At 39.9% G+C, this 21,968-nt stretch overlaps 1 protein-coding gene across 1 annotated transcript; it reads left to right on the top strand.

The window, feature by feature from the left end:
• Nucleotides 1-6,415: 6,415 nt before the first annotated feature.
• On the top strand, nucleotides 6,416-15,742 carry vps37c (VPS37C subunit of ESCRT-I). Its single transcript, XM_029458011.1, has 5 exons — nucleotides 6,416-6,552; nucleotides 6,987-7,096; nucleotides 11,174-11,345; nucleotides 12,255-12,337; nucleotides 12,989-15,742. Exons 2-5 carry the CDS (start codon nucleotides 7,004-7,006, stop codon nucleotides 13,712-13,714), a joined length of 1,074 nt encoding a protein of 357 aa, XP_029313871.1. The 5' UTR covers nucleotides 6,416-6,552; nucleotides 6,987-7,003; the 3' UTR covers nucleotides 13,715-15,742.
• Nucleotides 15,743-21,968: the final 6,226 nt, after the last annotated feature.

Below are 21,968 nucleotides of genomic sequence, written 5' to 3' on the forward strand. Positions count from 1 at the left end.
CCCCCCCCTTTCACTACCTCATTTTGTTCTCTATTTCTCAATTCCTTCCTCCCTGTCCAAACAGATGCACACACAGCAGAAACACACATGGATACACAAATACAAGGCACATGCTACTTAGTTGTATTGCCTTCCCACTGTTCTTTCCACTCTCTAGTGGTGTGTCTCATGATCATGTGGTCTGTCTTTGTTTTTTGGGTATTTCATGTATTTTCTTTTTTTGTACAGTCTGCTACTCTTCCTCTCTGATTATGGTTCGCAGTTGTAAAACATTATTCTCTAATGACAAAAACCTTTCTTTGGAAAAGATGTTCTTCCTGCAGTCCAACTAATTTGAATAAACCATTTCCTTGTATCTATCCTATCCTATTGTAATGTGGGGAAAATCAGAGGCGACATACATTATTGAACTGTTTAATACAAGGCTTTAGGTTAACATTTAACACAAGTTCTGAGCCTGGTTGCATCTACTGTAGAGTAATACTGTGTTTACGTCTCATAGTGATATTGGCAGAGAGCCACAACACAAGAAGTTCCACTATGAAATCCATAGCACCATGTCTAACTGCTATGCAGTTCACATCTATGTCTTTACATTATTTCACCATACTCTGTGTTGCGGGAGCTTGGGAAGATAACAATGACATCTTCAGCCAGCCACTTTGACGTCATGTCAATGAACTCAATTGATATGTGATTGTTGAATGGTAACAAAATAACAACTCAGGAACATTTGGGAAGCATGAAGTGAAGCCTGCAAACCACTTCAAGCAGCCAAACTTGGATGCCAAAGAAAAACGTATAGCGTTTATGACCTGTCGTATCATTAATAATAATAATAATAGTAATACATTAGATTTGTATAGCGCTTTTCTAGAAACTCAAAAACGTTTACATCATAAACATCGACAATGAAGGGGCAGAATACATATTCTTACAGAAACACACTATATTTAAAATACTAGTGTAAAGACCACAGTGGCAAACTAAATTCAATTAAATTAATTAAAATTACATGTAAATGTTACTTGGGTAACTGGATTCCATCAGAGTCACTTGGCTGGTGAGCTTTGACATTTTACATGCATTGAATAATTGTTTATGTGTTATTAACTGTAATATAGGGTGGTATGTGCTTGGTTTGATTATAACCAAAGTGGATTTTTGGAAATACCCTCTTCACCTCAGATCAGTTCTATTGTTGTATCAGACTTGAGTTTTCTGTTTTACAGTACCATGTCCTCTGAGGGTGCTGTGCCAGCAGCTGAACCCAGGTTACATCGTCTCTCCGGCTGGTTTGACCCTGAAAGTGCTGCGGTGAGATACGGACACAGGATGGGTAGAGTCGACAGTATTTGAATTTCAAGTCTTAACTTTCCATAAATTATTATTCAGTCGAGTGTAATTCCAAAACTCTGTGTTTGTGTAGGTGTTGACCATCCTGCTGGGGCTGTTCCAGGTGCTGTTGTCTGTTCCACTCGCTTACGCTGACCAAACTCTGCCAACTCTCTTCATAATGCCACTTGTAATAGGAATTCTAGTATGTACCTCGTGATTCTTGTTCTATTTCTCAGTCTGACTTTTGGTCAGAGGGTCAAATATACCAAAAGCTCTTGCAGATTGTCTGCACACAATTTTACAACATTCCAGTCATAAAACCACCATTAGGCAAGAACAAGAAAAACAAAGACATCAAAATATATCTAAAATATGGGTAACATATAATACCCCATAGGGTGACAGGTTCCTTAGTCTCGATCGAGCTGCTCTTCATCACTCGATCCTCAAACTGAACTGAGTGTACTGAATCCTCAGTGTCAGTGAACAGCTCCTCTCACTGGTGACTGACATCAACAACATTCAACGGCCAGCTCCTCCCCTTGAAGACACAACATCACCTCCTTGTTACAAGCTTATTGAAATATCTGAAAGATATGCATAATAGTTCCACTACTGTAATGAAAAAAGCAATTGTCTAACTGCTTATAGACCGTTTGGGTTGCTAGGCAACAGCTTGGGTCCAAGACTACTTCCTGTCAGCTGATTGTCATTCACATACACTGCAGCAGGAAATAATCTGGGACACATAGAATGTTTATGTTTACAACGGCGGAAGGGTCTATATCAGTGATTTTCAACCACTGTGCCGTGAGAGATTGTCAGGTGTGCCGTGGGAAATTATCCAACTTTTTTTATTTTTGTTATCAATTTTCTCCGACAGCACTCGTACCAGTGTGCCTTGGCCACAGAAAGGTTGAAAACCACTGGTCTATATGATGAAGACTACCCACAATCCTACTCACACAACAGAGTTATTTTGATTAGCCAGAGGACATGTTTAAAAGTAGATTGCTAAAGTAAAAAAGGAGGCTATGCTATGAATATAGATTCCATTTAACTGGAAAATGGAACTAAAAAAAGCACAGAACAATAACTGGTGAAGTACCTAAACTGTGCGATCCTCATGTAAGGTAATGCATATTTACACGTCCAAAATCCTCCTGTAGGACGTGAAGCTTTACCTCATTGTATGTTGTTGCAGATACATTTTTGCTGAGTTATTTAGCTGTTGCTGTGTTTGTTACTGAATGAGCTTCAGACTGACCTTACTTTGAGATGTACTGCAGAGACTGAACAGTTAGCCTTGGACAATTTAAGGCTAGGTTATTTTTTTAGTTGCCTAAACCTAACCAAACCTTAGCCATAGTGGAGGCAGATCAGCAAACAGTATAATGAATCATGTTGTAACAGTCACATGCTGTGTTTGAACAGTGGTAGTTTTTAATATCAACCCTAGACACACACATGTTGGCACATGCAAGTATACTAAAACACTTTGGAAGATACAAACTGAATTTGACTAAATCTGTTTGCTGAAACCTCATGATAGCTTCAACTGAAGTTTTAAAGTCCTTTTTTACACAGAACAAGGATTTTGTCTTATTCCTCTTGTTTGTATGAACTGGAGGAATGATTACAAACACCAATAATCCTTTACATACGTATGGACATATGACAGTTTCCGCAAGGTTGACTTGCAAAAATGTGAACCTATCCTTTCAATAGACAAATAAATGTAGTCAGTTACTGATTATTAATAATATTAATATTAATTATTTGACTGCAAAGTGATTCATACTTTCCACCTCTACCTTAAAGCACGGAATCAGTCCATGCATAGAAAGGACAATATAGTTTAGTGTCAAAATGGATTAAATAATATAGAATAAAAAACGTATGAAAGCAGCTTTAGTCTCCAGATTAAAAATCAAATACTGTGTGTGTGTGTTGCAGATTGTGGCAGGAGGATCATTCACCATTGCCAATGAAAGGAACTCCAGCAGATTACTGGTACGTTCAAATAACAAGCTAATCTTGATTTTGATCCAACCAACATCTGAAACATAATGTTTTCCACGCTCTGTATTAACATTCGGTGTTACATTGTAGAATCTACGAATACAAACTCATAATATCGCATTGATATTGTTAATTTTCAGTAATATGAAATTTACAACAATATTTTGTATAGGTGTTTCAAAGTGCACAGTGATATCGCTGTCCCACTCCACAGCTCCGAGGTTGTGCATGCAGTAATGTGATTGGCCTGGTGGGGGCGCTGCTTGCCTTCTGTCTCTACGGCTACTGCCTCAGCATTGCAGACAGAGACCTGTGTGATCCCACTGCTCCTGACCATGAATACAGATATACATATTATGGGTGTCCCGGTGAAATACTGATGGTCAGTGTTGCTTTTATCAAACTTTTCTTTTTCTGTTCTTTTTTAAAGTGAAGACAAAGAGAAGGAAAACAAAAAACTGATATTAGACAGATGAGCTGAATGCGGGAGGTTAAGGAAGATTGATAGATGGGCGAGATGGAAGAATGGTAATGATGATGAGGATGTATAAATGTACGATGTGATTCTTGTCTCCTGCAGGCGTATTGCTGGAGTGTGATACTGCTGCTGCTGCTCTATGACACTGGAGCCGTGGTGCTGCACAGCCTGCTGTCTGTCTCTGCCATCAAAGCACTCAAAAGAGACTGATACATACACACCCACACACACACAGCTAACACACTTGCTATACATGTGGTATAGCAAGTGTATTTGCTTGCTCCATATTAGCAGTAGAATTGAAAACTTTGAAAACTTAATTCCCCTAACAAATCTTTTGACATTGCCAAAGTGTCGATGTCTGTTTTTGTGGATTTGGTGACACCAGGGGTTTTACAATACCGATCATATATTTCTATTCAAACCAAAATCTGTCCTGACTTCAGTGATTGTAACAACAAATAGAAATAAAGTTATTCAGTCAGATAGCATATACATAATATATAGATTTGACAATATTATATTAATTAAACTGTCAATAACTAAGTGATGAAATATTTTAATAGGAAATAATAAGAAAATAAATGGAAAAGACTAAAACTCTTTCTGATTGGCTGGCAGGTGTCAAATAAATCATAAAACAGTGCACCTCAAACAAAGGTCTGATCATTGTTAGAGCAATTTATCATTTTAGACCAAGGCTGATTTTTTTGCGCACATGTTGTTCGGACTACTTTCATATGTGGTTCTATATCAGACAAAGATCATATTTTTTGCAATGCGACTCCAGTCTGAACAGTGATATTGGATCTCATGCGACTTTAGCGTCACTGCAGATGGACATTCTTCACAATTCTGCAATGCTAAACAGTTTAGACAACATGAGGTAACTGTTGCAAGCCAATACAACCCAATTCCTAAATGGGTCCCTTGAACTGAGTGTCTTGCAACAAGTCTTATGGAGAGGTGCAGGTAGATGCAGTTAATCGTAGCCCTTGTAATCTGTTTCAGTGAAGCCATTCATTTTGAGTGTTGATGGATGGAGTTTTCTGTGAAGCACATATCGGGGCTTCAGATAGTGGTTCAGATCGGTTAGACCACTGCCACTTTCCAGTTTTAGAACACTAATGTTAACCCTGCTGCCATTTATAATATGATAATAATGGCAATATCATTATATTTTGATACAATTATTGGATACATTACTCATAAGACAATTACCGTTCCAATACATACTTATGTTATACAATCCTAGTACATTTATTAGAAAACAGATACTATAAATGGATTACATGGAAATTGATTTTTTTTTTCTTGTTTGCAGTTATCCCCAATAATTTACTTCCACGAAATACAGTATATCAAAGATCACATGGTTGAGAGATGATATCTGCATGACTCTTACACCAACAGCTGGTTTTGCTGGGGAAATGATACTATGGTGGGCTGCCATCGTCCACATAACTAATGGCAAACTCTAAGCAAAGAGTTGATCAAGGAATGAAATGGAGGTGCTAGGTGTTGTATGTCCAAATGAGAGAACAGTTTTGAGAATAGTATGTAAACTTGCAAAATGGAGTTTAAAGACAGTTTTGGTGGTGGTTGAGTTTGAGTGAGATAACAGTTCATGAATTTTGAAACGTGTGTTAAGTGAATGCATTTTGTGTCAAAGCAATGAAAAGTGAATTCAGTATTGAGTAATGCACATCCTTGATGGTAAAAATGATCCTTCTTGCCAAAATGCTAAATGTCTTATTTGAATAAATTCAGTTTCCCATAGGCAAACAGCGGTAATGGATAAAGCTGTCTCCAATGTTTTTTTTATATCGAGGCCCACTCTCTGTCTGTACAGAAAATCATTTTATCTCTTTGTTTGACTCAGCGGTCGTCGTGTCGAAAGAAAGCAGTGGCATGCAGCTCTTCCAGCAGAGCATGGTGAAATATATGAAACAATTGACAGCAGTAGATGGGACATTACCGTCACATAGGGGTTTCCCTTATATCAGTTGAACACAGGACCCCACCATTATCCTGCGACATAGGGGACACCAGAGGGATAACGGTCTAAGTTAAAAAATAATTACATTAAAATATGTTAACAAAACAGTTAGTATTTAAAACGTGTATAAGTACAAATCAGTATAAGTTACAGTCCAATGGTGCTGTTTAAGAATATTTTAATTTTGTCTGAACACCCTCCCGCAATCCATGGAACGTGGATGGTTCCTAAAATGGCGGCGGTTTATTCCAGTGTGAAGTGAAACTTTCCTATTTTACGCGACATTTTTCTCGTTTTCTAACATATTTTGTCGACTTAAGTCGTCTGTTTATCAAAGTAAGCATTACCGGAATATAGAGACGTTTGACAGTGATCGTCAGGACCGAGCGGCGTCATTCTGGACTCCGTTTTTGTTCGCCAAATCGCTGGTCTTCTCTCGAAGTTGACGGTGGCTAAGTGCCTGACATTGCCATCATACCGACTGTTGTTGTCATCAAATTGCTCAACGCTGAGATCAGCTGAGAGAGGCAAGTAATAACTTAGCTAGCCAGTCAAAGTCGAAAAACAACTCGACAGCTTTTCGTTCAGCTTGATTCCGTCAGGGCTGGTCAGAGATCCTGAGGACGTGTCACGTCACCTGTCATTTGAAATAAATAGGTGGAGTTGGATGTCACCACCAGTCAGTGACAGGCTGAATTTGGTTTGCTAGAGTTGTGTAAGTACCCGTTTATTTTCACCTTTATTCTTGCTTCACTGTCACCAGTGTTTGTCTGAACAGCTTGTTCTGTTTTGTGGCCTGCAGTCACTTGTCTCGATGGTATGACTGTCTGGTTTTAAAATGCTAGCCATAACATAAGCCAACTGTGTACGCAATATTGCATTCCAAATCACCAACGTTACTATTGACAAAACATGGCCACCTTTGTCTAAATGTTTTCTCATCGGTTGCTATTTTTTTAAGGGAGTGGCTGTAGATGATATGGTTTGTTTTGTCTTGATTTGTTAACAATGGCCTGATAAGTAAATGGCCAATAATCATCTACTCTAGGTTATTAGCATTAAAATACAGCGTTAGGCCTCTGACTGTCCACTTTCTGTTTCCAAACATTGTTTTTGACTCTTATTTCCGGGTTCCTTTACTACGGACAGCCATCCTGGCAAATCAAATGGAGAAGCTCCAGGACCTGAGCCAATCAGAGCTGCAGGAGCTCCTGGACAACCCCGAGAGGGTGGAGTCTATGGCTTTGGAGTCTGACGAGGTAAAAATGATGCTTCACTTTCCATTTAACTTACATTTTTGAAAGATAGCATGTTCTAGCTTTCAAAGAGGCTGCACTCTAAAATGAAAGGGTTTTGTGTTGTAGGTTGGTTGACCCTCTCAGTGAGGGTAAAATCTAATGACACAAACCATCTAAACTGTCATGCTTCTTCTTATATTCCTTCCCACCACTCTTTACTCCAAATCACGTTTCAGATATAGTGGTGTTTGACAGTTTTCTAATTGCAATATGACGCTTGAGTAATGACACTATTAGACTCTATTACATTATAACAAGCGCCGGTGTCCAGTCGTATAACTACACTGTTGACACAGACTGTACCGTTGAACGTAGGCTATAACTGTGTGTCATCGCCTCAGATTTAGGTGGTTACGTATTTTGCTGCTTAAACAAGAGGTTAATTTTACTTTAATTTGATTTGCATCAAAGCATGTAATTGAAAAAAAGGTTCTGCCATCAGCAGACAAATTGGCATGCAGTAAGCGACTGAACAAAAGCACCAGCTGTAATCTAAATGCAAACTTGTAAAGTTACTGATCTCTCAAAGGTGAGCAATTGATGTAATTGCCACAATTTAATGTTCATAATGAAGAGTTACTTGTACTTATACATGATAAATGATACAACAAAATAAATGTCCGTACACTAAAATAGAACCAGTTAGTTAACCATTAAGTTCCAGGAATTGAGCAAACGGCATCAAAAACTTAACTCAAAGATTTGTAAATTCTGGATCTTAAATGATCAACCGTGTTGGAGAATCTCACTATGTCCATTTGTTTTGGAGAGAAGAAGACCAGAACGCCTGGATCTTAAGTTATGTGAGAAACAAGCTGAGCAAACATCAGGGACATCTCTGCTCGCGGCCCCTCCTGTTGTCAATGGAGCAGCGTCGGAGAAACACTGATTTGGTTTAGTGCTTCTACCGGTTTTCATAACAGGGTGCGATTGTTGGAGATGCCTCATCGCCATAACTGATGTTCTGGCCGGGGTTTTTTTTTTATTGGCAAAACATTTGTAACAATAAACGATGAAAATATGATGTGCAGGCATACCAAAAACTAATTATATTTACAATTATATAGTCTTGTAGAATTGACGAAATTACAGAAATAAAGTGCCAAACAAGTCTTAAAGACCATTATATCTAGAGATGAAACGATTACAAGGTCCTTGGACAATTCCGATTTCTTTTCTTTTTCTAAGAACTGTAATTGACAGCATGCGCATACATTTGGGTAACTTTTCTTTAAAGGTTCAATGTGTAAGATCTTCCAGAATTTAAACTTAAAACAATTAACTAACATTATCAACAGAGTGTGAAGAGGTAACAGTGTTGACGTTATGTCAAAGACGTCTCTGTGTTGTGTTGCAGCGATATCTACTGAAGTTAGCATGCTAACAGCTAGCTGCGCTCCGTCCAGTCTTGTAATACCACTTGTTCCTCTAGAGGTGATAGTGAGTCACTGTAGCTGCAGTCTGTCTCAGTACAAAGAGAAGTACAGCTGCGGACTCTCTTGTAAATATTACAGACTTGTTCCTGTTTTATAGTTTATTTACTGGATTACATTCAAAGTGGCAGAAAGGAGAACCCCCTGCACACCTCTTTGTCCTCACAGCTGCCAGGAGGCTGTTTCTCTGAGTGTATATCTGTCTGCAGCCCCGGGAAACAGCGTAGCTTCAGTTAGCAGTTAGTTGGAGTTCAGCCACAGCACCGGGGAACTAAAGACTCCCTTTTAGTGATGGCAGTGCGATACTGAAGCTTCAATACGTGCTTCAAACCCTGAACTACAATTCCATAGAACCACTGCTTCAAAGCTTGCTTCAAATCACGTGACATATGACGTCCGACATATTGTCTGAATGAATCACCGGACTGGTTCGCAGTCTAATCAGGTGATTCACTGGCACTGCCTCGTCTCGATTCTGACAAGTGACAGGTGACAGGTTGAGACAGTTTTGAATTTGAGCGCCTCAACACTTTATAACTGCTCTAAACAATGAACAATTTGTAGGTTGTTGTCGTTGTTGCTGTTGCTGTTGAGTTGTTGGTATTGCGTTTGTATTGGTTCATTATGGTGCCGGCCAACTAGCGAAACAATTTGTATGCACTCCAGCATCATCTGTTCCTTGTGAGCGAGTAAAGAAACCAAATTATCTATTAAACTACATTAACGGCATCTGTTGAAAGAATAATTTACATCAATAAAAATACCACATCATCTCACCCTGCGGTGCTCCAGTAGCTGTTAGAGCGAGCAACCCACATACAAAGTCTGAGTCCTTACTGCAGCGGCTCGGGGTTCGAATCTGACCTGAGGTCATTTACTGCACGTCATCCTCCTTCTCTATCTCTTTCTATTCTTTAACTGTACTATCATTAAAGCCATAAAAAGCCCAAATAATAATCGCCCCCCTGCTATATTTTCCCAACACTCTCTTCTCAATACACACATTCATCAATCTTTATTTTTAAATAGGACATAATATTCAGTTTGTGTGTTCATCAAAGAATTTTCAAGGCAAAGATACTTTAAATCCACTGCAGCCTTGCACTTCGCCAGTAGAGGTCACTGTACCTGACGCTTCAAGTAATGAACCCATTTTCTAAACAATTGGCTGAAGTGGTGCAGTGCTTCACAAAAGCTTAATTTGCCCATCACTACTCCCTGTTGCTGCCGTTACACTGGTTCTGGCTGAGTTCAAGTCTCTTCGGCCTCCGTCTGACGGTAGCTGCAGAGTTCCGGCTCTGCCGACCTCTCTCCACCCCGGTGGGCTGCTCTCCTTGCAGCAGCGCCACCGGGAAGACGAGACGAATATGCGGTCGTTTTCTAGTTTCTGCCACTTTGGATTTAGTCCAATAAACAAAGTAACGTAACGTCACACTGACTACAGCCCCGGTTTACATCAGTGCTCCACTAAACACAGATGATCAGCTCCACGTGAAGATTATCAGATATCAGTGTTTTCTGACCGGAGATCAGAGTTTCAGCAGTTTGGTTAAATTTAGGTATTATTGCCCTGCTGACTGACTGACGGCATTACACAGGAGTAAATGCTATAAATAATATAAAGAACACATTAGAATACAATAAATATACCAAACTAAAATATAAACATTAGAGATTGTATGGAGCCAGTTTAGAGGTGCGCCATATTTATTTGGAGCAGGTGGCTCAAAATTACACATTGAACCTTGAAAGGAAAATGCAATTCTATGTTCATACATATCAGAAAATACGATTGTGATGAGAACTGACACTTAACCGAACATACTCGTTTTTCTACAGTACCGCTTTTTTCGTTAGTACTGCTCGAGACTAACGGCGTCCCACAGACAAGCTGAAATTGTTTTTACGTATTATCGAATCAGTATCAAGAATCATTCACTGTTATTGGTATCGACTACTCAATTTCTGGTATTGTGACATCCCTATTGTGTATGTATTATAGAGTCAACTCTTTACTATTTATCTAACGCTGTGTATTTCTGTTTCTATTTTTTTCCAAAACTAATTATGAATCAGTATCTATTTACACAAATTTAGAAGTGTATGTATTATATTATATTAACTCCCAGCGTCCTCCTGCCTGCCCCACACCTACAGACCGAGGAGAGGACCTCCCTCTGTTGACATAGGAGCCGGTCACTGTGATTACTCTGAGCACCATGCATGGAAATGAATTACAATAAGTGTCTGATTAAGTTAGTTGTTCCTTAACCGTTTATTTTGGACGTGCTGGTTTTACAATTTGCGAGCTTTGTGTCTTGTTCATTTCCACACCGACGACATATAAACCCAAGATACCCCCAAACATGGGCAGAGGCATTTTTCTTTTTAAATAAATAAAATCTGTACAGCATAATACACCCTCTGTTGTAACCATCAGTGGATAAGAAAACACATCCCACAAAAATAGATACTGACCGAGCCCCACAGACTAACATTTGTACAGCAACAAATCAAATAATAATCCCTCTGAATTAAGTGGTATCCACAAAGTGCCTAAAATGTAAAGCTGCCATAGTCTGATGCCTGTCTTTCTCCCCTTCAGATCCAGAATATCCAGCTGGAGAGAGAGATGGCATTGGCATCAAATCGCAGCCTGGCTGAGCAAAACCTGGACATTAAGCCTCGTATGCAGTCAGAGAAGGATGTGCTGGTGGAGAGATATTCTCAGCTAGAGGCCATCAGAGAAACCTACAGACAACACTGCTCCCTGAGAGGTAGGAGGGAGGGAGGGTTCCCCACAATGTAGGACAATAAAGTGAATTTTGATCTTGAGTCAGGGAGGAACAAATGGTGTGTGAATAAATGGAGTGATGGATGGAGAGTTCTGAGACTATCAAACTGTGACTGTGTTTGACTGTCGAGCTGTTTGGAGAACACCTTGGAAATGTCACAACAAATACAATGTTTACAAGTTTTTCCTGCAATCCACCAGAAAGAAAGACTGGAAAGTCTTATTTATACTCACTGATCAGTGTTAGGACATGTGATATTATTACTTTGGGAAATACATAAAAACCACTTTGACTGGAGGGAAAGTGTGTCCAAACCAATGGACTGACAAATGAGCTGACACTTGACTGTCATGCTGTGATTACAGTCTGAACTAACAACGTTTTAAAACGGTACTGTTTTCATCCAAGGCTGTGTCATTTATGTTATTACAAATGTCAGTGGAAGTTTTCATACTTAAACAGAATCACTTTCACTTTGGCGCTCTTAGCCATCCATAGTAGATTTTGGAATGGACAAAGAGTACATTGCCCTCTGGACACCAAACCCTGACATATACTCGTGCTGTCCAGATGGAGGAGATTGCAGCAATAAAAACGGTTCTAACCCAATTCACATTTGAGATGGTTTTGGTCCCAACATAAGAATAATCTTCTGCATCATTGTGCACTTGACACTGAAACAGGAAGCTGTTCTTATTTAAATCTGCACACATTTTAATGCTAAGCTTCCAACTTATTTTACTGATTGTGAATTCTTCAATTCTTGTACTGGTTAACTGGTAGTGTTAATTTTGTGAATGAAAATTCTAAATACATTGTCAACAACCTTTCTCTCTCGCTCACTCTGTTCTCTATGTCTCTTTCCCCCCCTTGTACTCTCCTCATCCTTAGATGGGATGGTGGGTCAGGTGTCTCCAGAGGCTTTGTTCTCCAGACTACAGACAGAGGGCAGCAAAACTGAGGCAGAGTCAGAGGTACACACACACACACTCACACACTCACTCACTCACTCACTCACAAACACACAATGTGGAATGTTTGCTTATGCATAGATATGTAGGTGTTTGTATTTGGCTTAAAGGTGCTTTAAAAGCTTTGTAGTAGTCGACAGTGTATAAATAAAAGCAGGCCCAAAGATATTATGGAGGCAATTATTTTGTCTTTCGTCACGATGATCAGTAAACGGTGGGATACAGCATTCACTTTACAAAGTTGAGCCTGGTTCAACATTTTTGCCAGATGACCGGAGCTCCTGTGTTGACACTCACTGTGTTGATGGACTTCATTCAAATGAATTTGGGTGCTGCGTTTTTCTTCACACAGGGGTAAAGCCAGTCCTGTACTGTACTGTTGGTACTGTATTCACACATACAGACGAGTAGGCGAGCTCTGTGGTATGTTGCAATGAGCACATCATTTACATACGTTGCTCCAGCTGGTTTGAGAACAATGAGAAGACTTCTCAGTGGCAGCCTCCTCCTGTGTCAACAGCCCCTTAGACAGAGAAGTTTCTGGTTGGAGGGAGTTATTTTGAGTAGCTAGTCTAGAGGGAGTTTAGTACTTAGTACAAGTATTATCTGCTTAGGAGGAAGCATCACTGTCACCGGTTGTGTGTCTCTCTGCAGGCTCTAGCTGATGAATTTCTGGAGGGCTCTCTGCCTTTGGACTCTTTCCTTGATCACTTCCTCTCCCTTCGCTCCCTCGCTCACAAAAGAAGGGTGCGGATAGAAAAACTCCAGGAGATCCTACGAAAAAGGAGCGAGAGGACTCACAACGCCATGACAGCATCAGCAGGCATCAGCCAAGACCCCTCTGCCACACCTTCACCATGGAATCAACAGACAACGACAGCAACAACGACAAATCAGCAGCAGCAAAACTCCAAACCTCAGTCATCCAGCTACCAAAACGCCTCTCCGGCCTCCTCGTCTGCAGGGGGCTCCTCTGGCCTCCCCTATAGCCCATACCCTGTTTCCCCACCCAATGCTCCACCAGCAGTGGCAACAGGCTCCGGACCAGCCAACCCGCTGTCACAGTTCCCTCCGTACCCAGGTTCCGGCTCATCTTTCACCCCAGCAGGGAGCTACTCCGGCCCCAGGCCCGCTTTTGGTCCTCTGGCTTCAGCTGCCTGCCCTTACCCAACCCAGTCCTCCTTCCCTGCCCCACACCCTGGATCAGCATTTGGCCAGTACACCCCGAGCAACCCTCAGAGCGGCCCTACGCCCTACCCAGCCTCCTACAGCTATGGCGGCTACAGCTACCCAGCCGGGCCCACGTATTCCAATTCTCAGTCACCTACAGGGAGACCCATCTACAGACCAGGATATGGAGTTCCACAGCCGTTCTCATGAAAGCACTGCTGCTCTTCTGTCTTGATTCTTCCTCTCAATTCTTCCCTCCTTTGCTATCTCACCCCTTTCTCCTCCTTCTCACCCTTAATTCCAGTCTCCTCCACCCTAAGTCCGTCTTCTCCTCTTGTCTTTGACCTTTTCTACCCTCCCGCTTCCTTTCTCCCATGCTGAGAGAGGTCTCTGGCTTTACTTATCCTTGTTGCACTATTTCTCTCTTTCTCTAAATATCAGTCTGTTGATAAGTCTTTCTCTCTTCATCCTACGACCTACCAACTTCCCCACACTAGTCTCAGGTTGCTGCGTTGTGTTTAAGTGTTTAAACACTTGTATCTGACCCGTCATACACTCACTATCCTCCCTCTTGCCGTGTGTGTGTGTGTGTGTGTGTGTGTGTGTGTGTGTGTGTGTGTGTGTGTGTGTGTGTGTGTGTGTGTGTGTGTGTGTGTGTGTGTGTGTGTGTGTGTGTGTGTGTGTGTGTGTGTGTGTGTGTGTGTGTGTGTGTGTGTGTGTGTGTGTGTGTGTGTGTGGCTATTTGGCAATCAGAAAGTCCTTATTAACACACCAGTGCACTCCCTTTTTGTAACACCCCATTAGTGTCCAGTAGCTGTCTGCTTCACATTATTTTTCATGAGCACAGTCTGCATTGAGAAAACGACTCGTAATGAAAGATTTAAGTCCATGGCTAGTTTTATGACCCTTGGGCTAATAAAATGCATAATAAATTGGCAGAGGGATGGCTGTCACAAAAATATGGCTCTTATATTAAGTTATTTTAAAATGAACCTTAGCTGCTTGCTGTATCAGCTATGTCATACACTTTCCTATTATAAACATCAATGTGGCAGGTGAAGGTCTTCATGCTTAATTCCCTGTGGACAGTAGGCAGAGGAACCACCAGTAACTTCAGTCTCCACTTATTTTCTTCAACCAAAGAACCTTTTGATGATGACAGTGCTTTGTTTTTTTCTCTTTTTAATTTAACATTAATGTTGAAAAAGCAAGTTAGATGCAGCAGTTTGTCAGCCGCTGTGCTTCCCTGTCCATCACTGTGAGGATCCTGTCACAGCAAGAAGCGGCACAGCAAAGAGTGTTCAAGCTTGCTGACGTAGTGACTCCCAGGGCTTGTAGGTAAACTACTGCAGCTGTATAGCTAACTACTAACACGCTAGCCAAGTGGGAAGAAAAGTATTTTATGTTTTTTCTGTACTGTTTTACTCCCCCTGGTATTTGTTATCAGAATATATTCAGTTCAAGAGTTACTGAAGAGGAGAACAAGCTCTCCAGGCTATCTGAGCCCTTCAGTTACTTTCTGAAGTCAATTTTTTGTGCAGGGGAAGGAACAAATGTTAGCAGGTACTGTACATGTCTCTCAGTAAGCCACATATCAGCCTGGTACCAGGGCTACAAAAAAAGATGTAAGATACCAAGCAGCCCCTGCAAAACCTTTGGAAATGACCCAAAGTTTATTTGTAACCAGACTTTGTTTCCCACAAGTCACATAATAAGCCACTGTTCTCCTAAAAAGTAAATGGAAGTAAAGGTTGTTTTTTCTTTCTTTGGCCACTTGGAAACAATGGAAAGCTTGTTCCGCTTTAACATCCTTGATATATTATCACCATCATTTCTAGCGACATATTTCACAGTGCACATAGTCATCTGATCCAATGTTCTACAAATAGATGGGTCTTCAACAAATCTTTCCTGTGTATAGTGAATCTATATTGTAATGCTTTCCCCAGGCGCATTGCGCATGTAGGCAGCTGTCATTTTCAGTTGTTAGCAGTCCTTTTTAGGATATCTTACATTTGTAGTTCCATGTATGTAGTTTATTCCCAAATCACAAATAACTAGCAAGACAAGGCAAAAATGGAGTTCTACCAGATGTTTGACAATTGTTCCAGAACATGCTGCACTGGAAGGCAGATATTTGCTACAACATACATTAGCTAGCTAGCTAGCTTAAGGCTAATGTTAGAGACAGATTGGCCACCTGTCCAACAAGTATAAATAAATACCAATTCCTCCTCAGAATGTTTTCTCTAAGTTCTTTTCACCTTTCAAATGCTTCTGTTGCCAACTTGTTTAAGGGGCCTGGGATAATTGGACCATTCCCAGCTAATAAATAGAGCACATGGAAATCTCCACTGATAGGGTGTGGTGCTTTTGTGCTAAGAGCAAGTAACATGTGTAAGCAATTAAATATACATTGTTTGACAGATATTTAGGGGGAGGTAGGAGTGCTGTAGTCCTGTAGTTACACCCTCACTTAGTCAACAAAATTTGCTGGAGTTCACCGACCAGTTTGAATCAAACATAGTTTCACTTTTTTGTTACCACTTTGTCAGTATCAACCAGCACCTCTCTGACTTCCCCCGAGCCTCAACCCCTCTTCCTCTGTCCTGACCTCCTCTCCATCGCTCTTCTCTCCACCTCTGCTTGTTGAATATGAACTGTTGCTTGACAATGATTACCACAAGAATATCGTTTTACTTCTATAAATCAACACTATCTGTGAGAATGTCTAGTAAAAAATATAAAGGTAGGCTATCGGGTCTGTGTCAATTGAATCAATTGAAATACTATAATTGAAGTTGCAATGTAGGTAATTGATAAAAGATCATTCATTGGTCTTTTACAAGTACATACCACCTATAAAACGTGTGTTACACTTTCAAATGACCACCAAACAAAAAAATAGAAATCAAAACATGAAATTCTTACCTAATGCCATCAAACTAATCATATTTAATCTTAATCTTAAAAGTAGCCATTCACAACATGCATAGATACAATTCTCTTTCTGATATTGTTGTTGCCCTCGTGTCCTTATATTTCCACCCAGCTCATAACATAATCAATGAAGTAGGAAGATTGGAGGGAATTCAAAGGTTTCTGCCACAATGTCAGGAACTGTGTCTTTAAACTAACATGCTAATATTGTCACATATATATGTTGCAAATTCAACCGAGCTGTATCCTGAAGTAATTGAATTTAATTTAAATGCAAAGCAAGGGAATCATTGAAGGCAGCTCAACTTGATTACTGAGTTGCAATATAATTTAATTGGTCATTAAATGACAGGTAGATGTGCTTTTAGTGTAGTTGTGTGATTATAGGTAGTGCACCCTGTACACAACTGCAGAGCAGCATCAAACAGCTTTTATCAGCAGCTCATTTTTAATTCATCACACTGCATGTCAGAAATAGTTTCCCAGATAATCCAGAAGATAATAATTTGTTTATTTTTTGTGTCAGAAGAGACTTTACCTGTTTACATTATTTAATAGAGCAGTAATTGGTGCCCGAGCCTCAGTGTAAACCTTTCACTGCCCTGTCGCGAGAGTTCCATCAGGTGTCGTGCAGCAGCGTGCCGCTGCAGGATGGACGAGCAGCCAATCAGTGATCTCATTGTTCTGTTAATGTCCTCCACAGGCCAACTGCACATCCAGACCGCTTCAACAGTTAGAAGACAACTGTAGTTGTCATTTGCAAAGAAACATTTTGTTGTTGTGTTTTTATATTATTTATAACTTGGTTTTGACTTTCCTGGGTTCAGCTGTTCATTATCACCCAACATCCATGTAAAGCATTCCTGTCAGTTATCATATCTGATAGAAATGATATGCAACATGATGAAAACAGGTGGTTTTAAAAAATTGTAAATCATTTGTGTCTTCGCAGTGGGAACATTGCTGGTACCAAGTTCTCGTAGATATTCAATTCAAAATGTTGGCCCCACTTTCTGTTATCAATGTTTTCCTCATATTCAGAGCTAAACGTGTCCAAGTATGTGCTGTATAATATAGAATTATAAAAAAAATGTTCTAGCATTTCACAACCACAGCTCCATGATGTATTGACAATATGCATACAGTGTTTCCCCTACGTTTACTGCTTTGGGGGGGTGCTGCCTGGGCTGGATGAGGTCCGTGCGGGGTTCTCTCCTCTCCTTTCCTCTGACTGTAGGTGTGTGCGCGTGTGTGTGTGTGTCGGGAATGGAGCCCCGCCCTTCGTGAAACAGAGCAGAGGGGAGCATGTGAATACGCAAAGCAACGCAGCAGACACTGAAACGTGCACATAATTAGATAAATAACAAATGTTTAGTTTATTTAATAAAAGAGCACATTTTCAATGTGAAAAGTGAGTTGTGAATATTAAATAAATATATATATATATTGAATTTTAGGGAGGGTAGGGGGCGTGGGGTTCCCTTGGTAGGGGAAACACTAGCATATGTCAAAAGACTCATGGGAACTGTAGTTGAGTTTGTAGAAGGCAGTAGGCTTCCTGCCACTGCACTTCCCAAAGATCAAATGCCATTTAAAAGAGTCTCGGTGGTACTGTAACAACGTTTGTTGGACAAATCTCATCCAACCATGTGACTAACAAGGTTACCTGAATAATGTGTGTCACAGTTAACTTTCTAAACGTTGCATGACTGATGTTATTGGTCTACTCAGAAATGTCAGGAGAAACACTGGCCATCGTTTCAGAGCCTCAGAATATGTACAATGACAATGATTCCCTTGTGTCACATGGTTTGATGAGGATGGTCTGTGTAGTTGCTCCTACCAGAACCACTAATACACATTTGAAAAGCATAATTTCTTTGGTGACAGATCATTTTCTCTGGGAAAGACATTATACCACCAGACATTATATGATTGGAACTGCAAATGTACTATTATTTTTGAATAATGTGTTAGGTCAGTTTCAGAATAGACATTTATTTAGCAGAAAGTGTCATGGAGTGCTCATATACTGGTTGCAATGAGAGGAACGTTCCATCCCAGGCCTGGACTGGTTTAACACAAAGTGTTGTAGCCTAAACGCTGTGATATAGGCTGAAGTGTTGCTCCTGCTAATCGAGGAAAAATACATCAAATCAACAAAGTGTTAAAACATAAGAATTGTTGCCTGACAATGATGGTAGTTTGCTTGTGTATAGTGCTAGCTACAAACCACTAGCATTACAGCAGTTATAGTCAAAGGTACCATCCTTTATAAAGCATTATAAGCTGTAACTATAGGCTTTAATAATGGTTAATAAATAATGTACTAATGCCTCATTGATTATTTCATCTTTAAAGCATGAGGGGAAGTCATAACTAACTGGATTGCAGCAGCTCTTTATAAATCCATCTCTAAGTTTGTGTGTGAAGTCTTTTCTAGGTTATTAGTAACTTGCTAGCTACTTTCAAACTAATGATTGACTGAATCAAGATGCACAGTTTAAACTTAAGACATGTCTTAACTAGTAAACACCTTAGTAATATGTAAATTGTTGTTAGGAAACCTCTGTTGCACCGTCCAATCAAGAGCTATCCATAATGTATACAAAGAGTCACTGGCATCACAAACTCTATCCTAACTTCCAGCACCCAAACAATATGTTAAACATCACTGCCAATCCTTTGTCAATGTAGTTTGGACTTTGTAAATACATTAGAATGTGTGTGCTTCAGAAGTATTCATGCACAATGGGTAGGAAATATCTGATCATTCTAACCTAGCTAATGTCATTACACCATTTAGTATAATGCATAACATTTTGTAAATTACATAAAACTTGTGAAATGTAATTAAAAATCTGTCCAATCGTTATTAAACTGCATCAGGTGTCAGGTCAGATGTGTCGTCGATATCCCGCTAACTCTTTACTCTTTCATTTAAACAGCTCGTATATTAGCAAACTACAAAGGTATTTATGGTTGGATTACCCTATAGAAAAACCCAACTTGCAAACCCAAAACATTAGTAAATGATTAGTTAACCATTAATTAGTTAAGCCATTAGTTACAATGTATAAACCCTTTATGAAAGTGGCCTTACTTGAACTTCGTGATACGTATCAGCAGGTCAAAAGGATAATCCGCCTGTGAGACAGTATCATGCATGTGATGATGCATGCTCCTGGCACACACTGAAGGACTCACAGTCTGGCTTTGACACATGTCAGTTATGTTGTATATTTGTATGAGAAGCTGTGTGTCATGTTGACCTCACAGTGAGGATCAGGCAGGTGTGGATCTGTTAACAGTTCATGATGTGCATGAAGAGTAAATGGCCGAGGGAAGAAGGCCTGTTGATGTCCTGTACTGACAGTACTTACAGTATGGTACTGACATCATTCTCTGCGTCTATATCATATGTTTTAGTTCAGTCAATACCTTTTACTCTCGGACACAGACCTGTATTTGGTTGGCTTTCAATCAACGCAACAAGGCGACTCCACTTCAGATTAAGATACTGAAATAGTCTTGAGCATGACAAGCTTTTCATAGCCAATTTTAAGACATTAATGAGTATTGTGAGGAGAAAGAATGGCAGTGTTTTAGAAGAAGCACAAAGGAGATGTTCTAATATAGTCTAGCATTATTATTCAGAGGGAAATAACAGAAATATCAGTTCTTCTGATGGTGATGAATTATATGATGTTAATGATGACTGCAGATTGAGCCGTTTTTTGTTTTCTCTCTCTTTTTTTGGGTTGTGACTAATTAAACTAAATCTAAAGCAAAACAGTCGGAGTCTTCATTTCTAATTATTGGAGTGCTTTTCATTTGGCATGGAGAACCAAATGTACATTCAGGAAATGTTGCATTTAGTTTAATATTAGAGTATGTTGCACACTGGCCATACAGATTTAGTTTATTCAAATATGTTTTGTTTTGACAACCTCACCAAAACTAGCCTTAACTGCTCGTTGGTCTGAACTTTCACGAATGAATAAATAACTGCAGAAAAAACTGACATGAGGTTATTAAGATAACTACGGCCTCCGTGTGTTCGCCCTACACCAAATAGCCAATCCTTATAGTATCAGTATGAACAGAGAATCCCTTGAAACATTAATTTTCTATGACTTGACTGTGAGCACCAGTTCTCATACTGCACCAATCACACCCATTGTATACACACCTACACTACACAACTGTTTTCTCTCCTCCTCAACACGTACTGCAGTGAGCCTTACCAACACTTAGCCAGCACAGCGCTTTTGATAAGTGATCAAAGTCTAAAAGCAAAACTGGATTTGATTGTAGTGAGCACTCTCTCATTTTCAGAGCAGTCTAAAGACACGTTAGGACATTTAGGGCTCACACTGCAGAGTAGAATTAACATTCTGATACATAATATGGCAGGTTAGATGTTTGTGAATGTTCTTTTGCTCACAGCAAATAGAAATGTGTGGTACAAATCTGATCTGCATTATCAGATGTACTTACAAGTGAGAATCATTCAGGGCAATAGGGATGGATGATGGATAGATGGATGGATGGATGGATAGATGATGGATGGATGGATGGTGGATGATGGATGGATAAATGGATGAATGATGGATAGATGATGGATGGATGGATTTTTGGATGGGTGGATGCTGTATGATGGATGGATGATGGATGGAGAGATGGATGGATAAATGGATGAATGATGGATAGATGATGGATGGATCGATGGATTTTTGGATGGGTGGATGCTGTATGATGGATGGATGATGGATGATGGATGGAGAGATGGATGGATGATGGGATGGATAGATGATGGGTTGATGATGGATGGATGGATGGATTTTTGGATGATGGATGGATGGATGGATGATGGATGATGGATGATACCCAATTATATCTATCAATTAAACCAGACGAAACCAATCAATTGGCTAAACTTCAAGCATGCCTTAAGGACATAAAAACTTGAATGTCTAGCAACTTTTTGATGTAAAAAAAAAAGACAAAAATGAAGTTATTATACTTGGCCCTAAATGCCTCCGAAACACATTTTCTAATGACATAGAAGCTCTGGGTGGCATTAATTTGGACTCCAGCACCACCGTAAGGAATCTTTGCGTTATCTTTGATCAGGATCTGTCCTTTAACTCCCACATAAAACAAATCTCAAGGACTGCCTTCTTTCATCTACGTAACATTGCAAAAATAAGACACATCCTGTCTCAAAATGATGCAGAAAAACTAGTCCATGCATTTGTTACTTCAAGGCTGGATTACTGCAACTCATTGTTATCAGGTTGTCCCAAAAAGTCACTTAAGACTCTTCAGTTGATCCAAAATGCAGCGGCACGTGTATTGACAAGAACTAGGAAATGGGATCATATTACTCCTGTATTAGCTGTACTGCACTGGTTCCCGATAAAATACAGAATAGAATTCAAAATCCTTCTCCTGATTTAAAAAGAAATTAATGGTCAGGCTCCAGCATTGTGCTCCCAGACTGCAGGGTTACTTGTAGCTC

The sequence above is a fragment of the Cottoperca gobio genome, chromosome 1, assembly GCF_900634415.1.
Source record: "Cottoperca gobio chromosome 1, fCotGob3.1, whole genome shotgun sequence".
NCBI lineage: Eukaryota > Metazoa > Chordata > Actinopteri > Perciformes > Bovichtidae > Cottoperca > Cottoperca gobio.

Excerpts from the sequence above, each read along its gene's own strand:
- vps37c (XM_029458011.1), top strand. The coding sequence starts at position 7,004 with ATGGAGAAGCTCCAGGACCTGAGCCAATCAGAGCTGCAGGAGCTCCTG. Across the intron at positions 7,097-11,173 it reads TGGCTTTGGAGTCTGACGAG|ATCCAGAATATCCAGCTGGA; the intron begins GTAAAAATGATG and ends TCTCCCCTTCAG. Across the intron at positions 12,338-12,988 it reads AAACTGAGGCAGAGTCAGAG|GCTCTAGCTGATGAATTTCT; the intron begins GTACACACACAC and ends GTCTCTCTGCAG.